Here is a 12,829-nt window from a genome sequence, read left to right as displayed (position 1 = left end):
TGAATGAATCCATATATTGGCAAATTAACATTATGAGCAACTTCTCCACTCCCAAAAGAGCATACCTAGTCGTATTTGCAATTTAATGCGCAATATTACTGTCAATTCAAAAACATCCTACCCACATACCCGCATATTACTCCCGGGTGGAAAGAGACAAAAGTAGGTAAATTGCCTTGCCAAAAAATCACAAGCAAAATTCTTAGTGAAAGTTTGACCCCGACCTCAAGGTTATGAGCTCCACTGGTACTGGTATAGGCATTTATAATGCACCTCTTCCTTGAGGTTATAAAGCGCAGTACTTTTCCCTGGTCATTGGGTCCACATGCTTTAAGTGTTGCTGCTGATAATCAGCGCAGGAGCAGGCAACCCCAACAGGTACCCATTTATACTCCTAGGTGGAGAGAAGCACCACAACCAATATATCACCTATTCCCACACTGCTAGATTAGTTGAAAGAATACCACGTTTCATGATCAATGTTACATGGTGGATATCAAATCACATGATTAATATCATAATGACCAATTATATCTTGACTAATGTCACATTATTAGATATTAAAACCATTATGATCTATTAAGTGGGATTGATGTTACATGATCAATGTCACGTGATCAATAACTACCTTTGGAGTTCTTGAGTCCGGTGGCCTGGCATAAAGGTCATTGTTATTCATCTGTTTAAAAAATAGCAATATAAAAATGAAGATAATATTAAAAGAAATTAAGTATGAAAATGTTTTAGTGCTTTAATTAATGCCTAAAAGTGACATCACAAAGTATGGTTAATTTGTGAATGTCACTATTTCAATAATACACTCTAAAAATTTACTTCAATATGATCTTTTTTTCTCAAGAAGAAATCTATCCATCTTCGCATAAAGACCAACTTAGACAGTGTCGTACAACGCAGCTTAATGCGATTCATCGTTGGAGAACAGTTTTAAGCAATCATGAGAATATTAAAAATGTTTAATGTTCTACAAAGCGACTGTCCCAATACAGATCATCGCCTCTGTGTTTAACTCATACAGATCGTCGTGCTGCATCGTACAGTATGGCGTGTCTGAGTTGGGCTTGATAGTTTACGATAAAAAATAAGTACACACTGTACTAGTTAACAGTACCTTATAAATTTTTATAAAGCATACCAAAAAAAAAAAAACAACAAAAAAACACAAGATAGTAATATAAATGCTTTACAACATAAGAGTACAGGTAGGTACTCTAACAAATACCATATCATTAGGAATTTAATGTCATAATTTACTTGATTAATATAACAATAAATGCCAATAAAATGCATTAGGAGACTTTGCAGTCGAAACTGAAACGAAGAAGTGTTTACCTGAGCACCTGAAGAAACACTGTCAGCTGCTCTGTTACCATTATATATGTGAAACCTACAGAAAGACAAACAAGATATTCATTTACATTATATATTTTCAATAACAAAAAAATCTTTTCAATTGAACGTGGCACAGTGACCTGCAAATTACACAATGAAACTAATGCCTTATAAATTTGATATTACTCAGGGTTCTGGCAAAACATTATTTTTAGCAAATTTGGAATGAACATGATTAGCCAAATTCTGTTTGATTCGCCAAACCAAAGAGTATAGAATTTCAAGAGGGCCGACACTCAAACTATAGGGCGTCCTTCAAAAGCAGGTAAACGGCGCCCCCTCTCGTGGTAGTACATTTTTTAACGTTTTCCTGCGTGCAATTCTGTACTCTTTGGCCAAACCAAAAACGGAATATAAAGAATCTGAATGCGTTCATGCAATGTTCACAAGCATTTTTATGATTAATACTGCTCCAAACTTATTCTTCAATCTTCTATTTTAAAGTTAAGTGTCACTCCATCTAAAAACCGAGAAACTTCAACTCAAACTTTAATTGTTATAAAGTTATAAGTTTTCAATTGAAAGTATTCAAAAATTTAAAATTATGTTTCCCATTAACACATGCCGTGTTATATTTTGCATAAGCCTGTAAATGGGATAATGATTAATTTCATTGTTGTAGTAAAAAGTCTGTAAATCATTTGATACTGAGTTTGTATTGTTGGAGTAAATTAATGTTTTAATTTTGAGATACTTTTCCTTAGAGATCTTATTACAGAAAGTAGATGATTATTATTACTCTTTTTTCACAAGATACCCGTTGGAAAAAAAACTGTCGTAAAACCAGTTGGCAAAACAAGAATAGAGCACTTTGGACCAAAAAACAATCTTGTGTTTATAACAGCCTAAAATAACATTCTCCCTAGAGGACTTATCTCAAGGATTAATGACTTAATTGATCATAAACACCTTATCTAGAGTAAACTACACTTTAATTGCTGTTAATTAGCAGATATAGATAAAGCAAGGTCACACTAGAGATAACAAACAAGCCCTAGATAGCATATAAGCCCTTGTATCTCCACAGAGGAACTTTTATTCAAACATTGTAGAATTGTAGTACTAGTCCTGCATATGTGTGACATTAATAGTATTTTTATTATATCTATATAAATCTGAATACATTGCACTACATTAAAAGAAAATTTACTTTCGAATATAAATGTAAATTCAATCATGCAGATAATTTATAACAAAAAATCGTTTCTAAGAACAGACAGTATATTTGTCTGTGGGCTACCAACACAAGCTGCAAATTCATGCGCTCCCCGAGCAAAAACATCAACAGCAGGAGAAATTGTTTTTAGCACTATGTTATTTCATGAAGTATAAATGGAACAGATGGATGGAACAGAAATGCGGCCATCTTTAATCCATTTTTTAAGTTGTATTGATTAATGGTGTAATATTGTAAGGGTCAAAAGCATGTGATAAGGTGTTAACTTACTTGCATAATGGATTCAAGGCTATAGCCAAGAGGTCTAGCAAAGGGAACCAATCATCTGCCAGTTTGGCCACGCACAGTTCGATTAGACGCTCCGTGTTCTTCATGATGCAACGCTGTATATGTAGCAATCATAATTATTGTTAACCAATGGAGAAAAAATATGGTGTCTTCAAATATTAAAATTTCTCTAGCACTGCATGGAAAACATATTTTTCTAGTGTTCTCCACAAACCAGATTTATGTGCATTTAGTAGATCCAAAAATAATAAATAGCGGAAGACAGAGCAGCTTCACGGTGGCACTATATATCAATAATAAAGGCACCACTCAGGTTCGTTTGTTTTCTGTAGTTTCGCCGCTCAATCAAATGGTCAAATTTTACCCGCTCACGGCAGGGCGGATGTTCCATCAATTGTAATGCAAATACGTGGAAGAACTAATTCTTCTGCTATGCAAGTTCTTTGGTAGTTCTTTGGTAGATCCTAGGTACAGTAATTTACCTGGACACAACACTTTTTTAACCATTGCACACTACTGCCGGTGAAAGTGCATTAAAATATAACACATTTCATATCCACAAAAGCAACAAAGTTTTATAAAATAGACCTTTCTGAAGTGTCAATCAAGCTTAACAATTGACCAATCAGCGCATATTTTAACAGTGTCATTTTGTAGAACCTTGGCAAAAGGCAGGGCTTAGCGGAAAGGTTTACTGAATACTAAGATAAGGTACAAAAAATGTTAAAATACCAGGCAAGTACCAGCAATACAGAGTACTGTACATTATCAACCCTAAATTTTTGTTAATTAAATTTGGTTAATAATTTGTGTACAAAACTATGTGTCTATTTCTTTCTAATAGCATTTTAACACTGTCACCATTTTGCAAATAGTACTAGTAAAAAGTTGTAACCAAGTTTGTGTAGTGTGAAAGCAAATCCATGTAAAACTTAGACACAATTCTATTTTTTTAGCTGTCCTTAACTATTTTCCATTATGTAAACTGAAAATAAATGAAATGAAAATTTATAAACAAGATTTACCTGAATCTCAAATTTCCAGCCACTGACAGCTTCATCAGTCAAGATCTTTGTAAATGAAATCGTTAGACCATCTCGAAAGAACCTTTGGCAGGCTTCACTGCGTCCATCTAGGTTCCTCCGGCACAGGTCTGTAGCAGCATCTAACAAGATCTCCAGTTCACCTTTTGGAAGTACAGGAACAACCCACCTTGGTTTGTTGATCATGTCATCAAGACGGGCAAGTTCATCATGAGGAAACGGAGGTTCCTCACCTTCTGGTAGTTCATTATTCTCCTCTGGGAGACCTTCACCAGAACCAGCGGCCTAGAATGTCAAAAACGTAACTCCAAGTATAATGGTATAGAGTTATGTAGAATAAGCACTAGACAAGACATCATGGAGATACTGGTTGTGCATCTGAATGCAGTGACTTAAGATCCCATTGTGCCATGATAGACAGATCAATGTCATTTCACGGCAGTTAGATGGCAGTCTGCTATCAGTAGGTTGAAGATCATGGACATTATGTTTATGATATCACTTTTCGCATTCCTCTCACATTTATACTATTTTTTGCATTTTCTTTATGTTCTTAATCAATATACCGTTGTTTGTGATGTGTCTGTGCCAAGATAAATGGTGAATAAATTTAAATTGCATATTTAAGTTATAGTTGATTCTGATAATCTTGAAAATGACAATGTTCATTATATCAGTTTTTAAAGAAAAGGAAATTTTGAATAAATAAATGTACAACAGTCATTTATAGTGATTTATAGGGAGCTTTCGATTGCACGACGACGGTAGGACGTAGAACGTAATGACATCACTAAAAGTCATCTGCGCAAGCGAGAACGTTAAGGTGACCTCGTCGAGTAGATTTTGGAACGCAATTTGGCCAAATCTACGTATGCAGAGAACATAGGACGCCAGGTAAGACGGTCGCGCATGAGGGATTCTGTTCTAGCGTCGCGTCGTCGCACAAATCAAAGGCTTCCTATTATCAATGATTGGACTATTAAAGAGGACATCACATGCATTACCGACAATACCTGACATAACACCTACTTTTACCTGACTTTTTGCAATGTTTGATTTTGATGATGAACTTGACAATGACAATGTTCATGACAGTATCAGGTTTTAAAGAAAATGTATTTTCTAATAAATAAATTATTACTTACATTATTATTATTATTACTTAATTATTACAGTCATTACTTACTGTACAGTACTGGACCAAAAAATATCACATGCATTACCGACAAACCTAAATCATAAATTAAAGTGCATATACAGTAGGGTTTTTTTTTCATTTTTCAACAGCAAGAGACTCATCATTTATTGGATAGAATAGGCTATGTAATTTATGCCATCGCAAAGTGCACTACGAGCCTAGTGTGAGCCATACATTTAGTTCACACTAGTCTCTGCAGATCTGCCTGTTTCTATTGATCACAACTGGTACGTGATTATGATGCTTTGGAGCATAGTTTTTAGCATAATTTCAACCCAACTCATCTTAACCAGCAATTAATGATCGAAGTAAAGCTGTATAGTTAAGAAGATGCTCATGATCAAATTCAAAAATTCAGCATAAAAAATTTTATAAACGTATTGCCCACTGAAAATAATTTTAAAAAATCATAAATAATAATTGTGAAATTAACTTGCTCATTTTGCCATACTGTAATACACAAATTATTAACTTGAGCAAAAATTAATGAATTAAAAAAAAGAGGTTAATGAGATACAGATTTTTGAATATTTAAAAAAATGGGGAAAAAAAAGTGGAAAAAGGCTGGTTACGTCCCCCTTTTCCTCAGATTTTAAATATTCTAAAATCTGTATCTTATTAACCGCTCCCAAGTTTTTTGTCAAATATTCTTTTAGTGTCTTATAAACATCAGTTGTACAATGCATCAATTTTTTTCTCCTCTGGAGCTAGGCTTTATAAACCACTGATATTCAATGGGATCCTTATTATGTTTCTTTTAAGTAAAAATTTATAATGTCAGAGGCATACAATTTTTTTACTCTGGGATTTAAGTCTTGGGATTCCTCAATATATATATGGTTGAACTAGTATACGTGTACTTTTACCTCATTTCATCCACCTTGCTTACTATTCTCTATTCTATGTTGTGAACAGAATTTGAATAAAAAAAAAATAAATTAAATATTGCCTATTCACCTTATTTGACCTTAATTAGTAATTTATTTACTGTTCTTTCATACAGTACTTTCAAATTTCACCATATTGTTGTTGATGTTTACAACATCGCTATTGTGTGGCTAGCCAATAGTCTGTATATTTAATTTATATACTGTATATTATTATATACTGTGTATTATATATTCAGTGTCCTTACTTGAAAAAGGTGATTACAGGAGCAGTGCTTTAACTTAAAAACGTAAAAATTTTAACTATGTGTTGTCCATATGCCTATCTGAATATTTGCAATATGAATTGGACGATGACAATGTGGATAATGCTGACAATGTTGCACTGAGGATGGTGATAATTAAAGCAACAGTAATGATCTAGAAATAATACCTGCTGCTCCTGAGGCTGAGCTGGTGGGGTCTGATTAGAACTCTGTACACTATCACCCCCAGGCTGACCATCAGTGCTAGCCTCGCCCCCTCCTGGAGGATTTCCACGCATAGCGACCGTCATGCTCTGCTGGCTTTGTTCACAGTTTATGTTAATACTTCAGTGTTAAGCATGTAACATCAGTGATAAGGTCAACATAGCATCTAGAAAAAGATGAGGCAGAAACACATTAAACATTAGACATGTCTCAGCTTTTGCATGAAACAGCAATTTTAAACATACAGTAGTTATCATAAATTAGATTTTGTCATATACTTTTCATGAAAAATGGAAATTCAACATCAAAAATGTACTAACTCCTTGTTGAAATTGTCAAAATAAAACCATTATCTGTTCATGTCATCTTGCCTATTCCAACAAAGTATAAATTAACCATCAATTTTATCTGCCATAAATTGCGAAGTGCATTGTTTTTCTACACCATATAGTAAAGGTGAGGCAACATGTACAGTACCTTGAGCTTCATAATTACTTTAATATTATAATGTTTGAAAAATCAAGACCATCTATTAAAATGGGTTTATTTACAAAATACATTAAAAATTCCTAATTTTTCGCACTTTCTGAGCTGTCATGCACAGAGCAAATTTCAATACATTGATAGTCAATTCTGAAGAATGTGTAAACAAGAATTTTTTCCACAAAAAAATCTTGCTGTTTTTTTCTGAGATTTTAGTAACAGCCATTATATTTATGGGTGTGTCTGGAGACAGCTTTTTGCAATTAACAGTCAAATTATTATTGTACACATAGTGTATTAACTGTAACTGAAAATTACTGACATACAGCAATGTGGTCTCAATGAAATATTCATCTTTATTGATCGGTGACTGATAGTCAATGTGAATAGGTTGTCGTACCGTAAAACCTCAAATAGAAGCCCTTTAGGTTGCTTCCTTTTCTTAGGACCCTGGGATCAGATTTTTTTTAGGTGGTTTCTTTTCGAGATGACTTTTGCAAACTAAAAAGGGGGCTTCTTTTCAAAGTGAATGCTGTAACTTTTCGAATTGCTATAAAATACGACAATTTTCAACTATGGATTTCAAAATTTGAAATAAAATACTATTTATTCTGACAGGTTATAATAACCATTAAAGGTAACATAAGTCTGAATGTAAGTTATCAAAAGAAGCCCCATATCTTGATTAGAAGCCATGGGCTTTTTTCTAAGTTTTGCGAAAAAAGAGGTGGGCTTCTTTTCGAGACTAAGCTCATGGGACTTCTATTCAAGGTTTTATGGTACAGGTATTTGGTTTACCACTCTAGTAAAATACAGTAGTTACACAAATTTGTAGTGGCATAGCCTTGATATTATTTCTGGCAACAAGACTCAAACATATTGCGATAACATGTGATGACTGGAACATGCCATGTGTAGAGTAACTCTGTTATCAAAGGCCTTTACATACTGTACAAAATTTAGAGTCATCAATGCTCCCGATTTAACAAGGGATTCTTGATTTTTTTTACAGGTTCTGATTAAATCATGCCTCCCAATTTAAAAAGAAGAATGTACTTAATAAAATTTATTTTTTGTGGTAAAGATTGAATATGAATTTATAGTGCATACCGTATTTTAATTTAAGCCTTCAAACCCTACAAAATTGAGGGTTTAGGGCAGGGGTGGGCATAAAAATCGGTTAGACGGCCAAAGTGAATTTTTGATTTAACACAGAGAGCCGCACCCAAACTTTGATGTTTACAGTGTGCTTCCAAAAACCTTAATGAACTGTTATACCACTTTATTCGCAGCTTTAACATTACTCTTTACTGATGATCATTGTCAGGGCGTAAAAAACAAGGCGTTTTCCAGTCAAAAATATTTGGCGGGTCGCACACATAGGATTTTTAATTCATTTTCAGGGGTCACAAAAAAAATTACTATCGGGCTGCATGCAGCCTGCACTTTGCCTACCAGTGGTCTAGGGCCTATATGAATGGATCGTTTTCCATCTCAAAAATGTTGTAGAGTCTCAGAGATTCTAGTACTATATTAGAAAGAGAATTCGTCCTCTCGCACCATGCACTAAAGTTATATAAACAGTGTCTTACATTTTTTAAAAGGTAACCAATTTTATTATTTTTCAATAATTAGAATGAAGATAAGCCAGGCTGTAAAATATTGCCCGCGAAAATACTAGGTATAAAAATCCGTCCCTGATATATCTAAAGTATGAGCTGTATTTCCGTGCATATTTGCTGAAAATTGAGGCCTTGATATACAACAAAAGTATTGGATTTTGTGCATCTATTTTTTTGTGGAAGTTGGAATTAGTTTTTGTATCCCCACAAATTAAATGTTTTATCTCTTTTTTGCTGCCTTTTCACCTGTTCTTATTCATTTTATGTCTTTTTAACTGCCTTTTCAGCATGATAAAAAGTGCAATTATATTTCTGTGAACCCCAATGGAAATAAGTTTTACTTTTTTGGGCTCTTCCTTATAATTAGGGTCATGTTTTGTGCATTTTTATCTTGTCTGTTTTTTTGTTTATTATGTTTGTATGTATTTCATGACTCTGATTACAAATAAATTCAATCAATCAATCAATCAATCAAATACATTTCAAGTGGCAAGTTAGTATTTATTATAATTGAATATGATCTGCAGGAAACAGAAGGATATGGTCTCCCCAATAACATGGTAAAAATCAGTCTTGGTTCCATGATTACAGTAGCTTGCAAACATCAAGAAACACTAAGAACAGGTTCATCGTGGGAATCACCCATGCCTAGGACTTTATTACTTGCAGTCGATGGCTTTTAAACACACAATAAGAAAATGATGAAAAAAAAAACTCTCACATACGTAGAATATTATTGATACTGTTTTTTTTATATGAATTTCTCCATACATGTATAACTTATTCTTGCAAAGTCAAAATTTTAGGTTCAATCCTTTAAAAATGGTATGGCACACTGTTACTTGATACAGATTCTCGCTGGTAAAAAAACACTTCATTTAGATCTACATTTTCTGGACGATAAATACAACATTGTGGCCGAACAAACTCGTTCAAGGCCGAAACAAATGGCATTCTCTCCCAGCCCCAGCCTCATAAGTTGTTTCTCACTTTTAATTAAATGTCATGTCCCCTTCTTTAGACCGCTGTGGCCCGCTTCTTAATTAAGAAGAGTCGGAGGTTGGAGTGTCTGTACAAAACAGAGCAAGATAATAAGGCTAACCACCTAGCCTACTAGGCCTTATCGTCTAGGCGTAGCCCTAGCCTAGGCTAGGGCCTACGTAGATAGGCCTAGCCTCCTCCTAGGCCTAGCCTAGTAGAAAAAATGTCAATGAAAACTTCAATGCAATTCAAAATCATTAATTATTTATCATGAGAGCCTGGCTGGAACATTTTCATTTTTTTTTCATTCAGTATAACACCAAATGCAGTGCAAAATATGGTACAAAATACTCTAATATCGACCTTAGCTGAGAATAAAATGACAACCACCATCCATAGCTCTAGGCCTAGCTAGGCTAGAGCGATTCTCTATTTTATCAGCAGTCGGCTAGGCCTAATCAGTGTCCCATCTGCAGGTGACCGACAAGCAAAAGTCTGCTTGAGTGAGACTTGGAACGAAGCAGTGAGAGAGTCTGAGAGAGGGAAACTGGGATTGTCCAGACAAAATCATTACAATTACATGGTTTTTTCACTGAAAATCTTGAAGTCTCATAATTCAATGTCTAATGCAACGAACTAAACATACCTAATCCTTTATAATGTAGCATATACTATCTGGTAAAAAGCCAAACAAACATCAATGTTGCAGAAATGTCTCTCCTTCTTTGAAGGAACAGTTACGAGGCCTAGCGCTGAAAAATACAGTATACATTAGGCATTACGTCATTGACTAATTTCCGGTTGAACTGTCGAAAGGTCATATTTTGTGAGCATGCGTATAAAACACAATCGAGGCCTTTATCATAATAGAATATGAAAATAGGTTACTGTATTGGCCTATTATATAATAAGTTAATCAATTTGCCCAATTATTTCTTTTATTGTTTTAGTTTTCTTGTATTTTATTAAAAACATATTTATACAAACTTTATAATAATTATGAATTAGGGCTAGGGTAGGCTATATTATTATGTTTATCATACATTTCTATTGTATTGTCGTTTTGTGTTTTCATTAACAAAATTGTATTGTCCCATGAAAAATACCAACAAATCATAAAAATAATTTTTCGAAATTAATTTGTCTATTTTCAAGTAACATAACAATTATCAACTTGAACATAGAATTTAGAATTTGAATTTAAGAATTGTTTACCATCATTAGCGAAAAATGATATAACCACTTCCAGTCACTAGTGTTAGGCCTATATTACTTTCATTATAATTATTTTATTTAAAAATTAGGGTAGCCTACACATTTTTACAATAAATTCAATAATCTATATGCTCAAGTTAATAATTTGTATGTTACGCAAAATTAGCAAGCCTACAAAATTATTATTATTATTATTTATGATTTTTTGTCATTCAAGGAATAAGATTATCGTTAGGCTTATCGTCAATTAGTTTATCTTAGACTAATTATTATTTTTTTCATGGTTGTGTTTCATTTGTGGTGATCAGGAAAAATACAAAGAAAATATGAAAAATATGAATAAAATTAAATAATATATATTCTTAGGCTTACAAACATTTCTTTTCTAGTTTGTTGCTTTCCCATACTATAATACCAGACCATAAAGTTAAACAGTAAAAATAAATGAAATTGGTACAGTAACAGTATTTACTATAGGTTCTTGTTTGTTGCGTTTTCATATGGATTACAGGTACTATGCTACTGCTGTACTACATGATGAAATAATTGTATATCGTGCGTTTCTTCTTCTTTTTTTTTTAAAGAGAGCTTATTCTTAAACCTTTAAGATATCGGTCAAGACACGCATGCCTCGTCAAAATAAGAGGAGGATTGGCAATAGGCCTATCATCTGGAGACGGGATATATTATAACAAAACTAGGAGGCTGTTGGGTGTGATTTGAAATAAAATAAAATAAATGAAAACAACTGCAATAACAGCCGCAGCAGCATCAGCAACAACAACTAATAAACGTGGAGAAAAATACGGATCAAGAAATTTACGGTATACGCCCACTCCCCAATTGATAAATATTCAAAAATAACTCATTTAAAAAGAATCAGGTATAGGCTATAATATATCAACATTTTTTACTTCAGTGGCGGCGCCAGTGGGGGGTGGGGGCTTAAGCCCACCTCCAACCTCCCATCTGACATGTCAAGCAAGAGCTCGTCGGAAGTGGTACCAAAAAATAGGCCTAGATGAAATGAAATGCGTGTTTATTTAGTTGAGTTTGAGATAGTAAAAATGTAGTTTATTAATTTTAAATTTAAAAGTATATTTCAAGCCCGAGGGAAAAGAAAACTCACCCAATTTAGGTCTGAGAGTGTCATCCTCGTGCCATGATCAATTTATTTTAAAGAAAAGGGATAAGAACGATAATTCAAATGTTACTTTGACCCCTGATTCAGATATTCGTAAATCTATGGTTCTAAATGTGTAATGCCAACCATCCAGAGGGGTTGAGGTGGTACAGACTCTCCCTCTGCTAAAGTTTCTCCCTGGGCACCCTCTATTTCGAATTCATACGCCACTTGCTGGCATAGCGTTTTGCAGTACAGTATACTCTGTCTGTCGTTTTTCTTACAATAAGGAAGAAAGATGGGGTGGAGTGACGTGACGAATGTAAAATAGGACAAAGTTTTCTTACATAGGTACATGCTTTCTCAAAAGTGGTACGTACAGTTTGATACCAGCGCGCTACAGCGGCGGTCTAGCTGGGTGCAGTGGATGCATACTTTACATTTGTATTATAGAAAACACTTTTCAAATGATTTTTTGTCCCCAAAATTAGTATTTTATTATTGTAATAATAAAACATTTTCAGAAAACACTCGTACGTTTTCGTATTCTTTGAAGTTAAAAAAAAGGAGCACAATTCGCATGATCTTTTGGTTACTACGGTATTTCTTTTTATTGTAGGCATATAAACCGGTATCTTTAGTTGTTGTTTTTTTTTTTTTTTTTTTTTTTTTTTTTTTTGAGCTTTTAACAAAATTTCAAACCTGGAATTTATAACATCATATTGAAATTGGTTTATTTAATAAATTATTATTTATACATAGGCCTACTAATATAGAGGTTTAAGCATTTGTTTTTCAAATTACCAGGCTACATGCGTGTACTTCCTGTAAGTTAATTGAAATCTGTAGTTCGCAACAATTCATCACTCAAGATTATGTCTATTTATATAGAGAGATTTTAATTTCTTTGTATAGGCCTATATATTTGAGGT

At 33.6% G+C, this 12,829-nt stretch overlaps 1 protein-coding gene across 1 annotated transcript in view; it reads right to left on the bottom strand.

The window, feature by feature from the left end:
- LOC117106429 (probable ubiquitin carboxyl-terminal hydrolase FAF-X) overlaps positions 1-10,341 on the bottom strand; it is a 56,199-nt gene extending 45,858 nt beyond the window's left edge. Inside the window, exons 1-6 of the mRNA XM_033247802.1 lie at positions 10,208-10,341; positions 6,437-6,642; positions 3,901-4,203; positions 2,858-2,970; positions 1,351-1,405; positions 629-679 (exon numbers count right to left, since the gene is read on the bottom strand). Coding sequence (XP_033103693.1) covers positions 629-679; positions 1,351-1,405; positions 2,858-2,970; positions 3,901-4,203; positions 6,437-6,559 — 645 coding nt within the window. The 5' untranslated portion in view covers positions 6,560-6,642; positions 10,208-10,341. The remainder of the gene's footprint in view (positions 1-628; positions 680-1,350; positions 1,406-2,857; positions 2,971-3,900; positions 4,204-6,436; positions 6,643-10,207) is intronic.
- Positions 10,342-12,829: the final 2,488 nt, after the last annotated feature.

This window comes from Anneissia japonica, unplaced genomic scaffold (assembly GCF_011630105.1).
Source record: "Anneissia japonica isolate Jap-2015-1 unplaced genomic scaffold, ASM1163010v1 scaffold142_len1259957_cov175, whole genome shotgun sequence".
Classification (NCBI taxonomy): Eukaryota; Metazoa; Echinodermata; class Crinoidea; order Comatulida; family Comatulidae; genus Anneissia; species Anneissia japonica.
The sequence above is the reverse complement of the archived record's forward strand: the minus strand, read 5'-3'. Positions and strand labels throughout refer to the sequence as shown.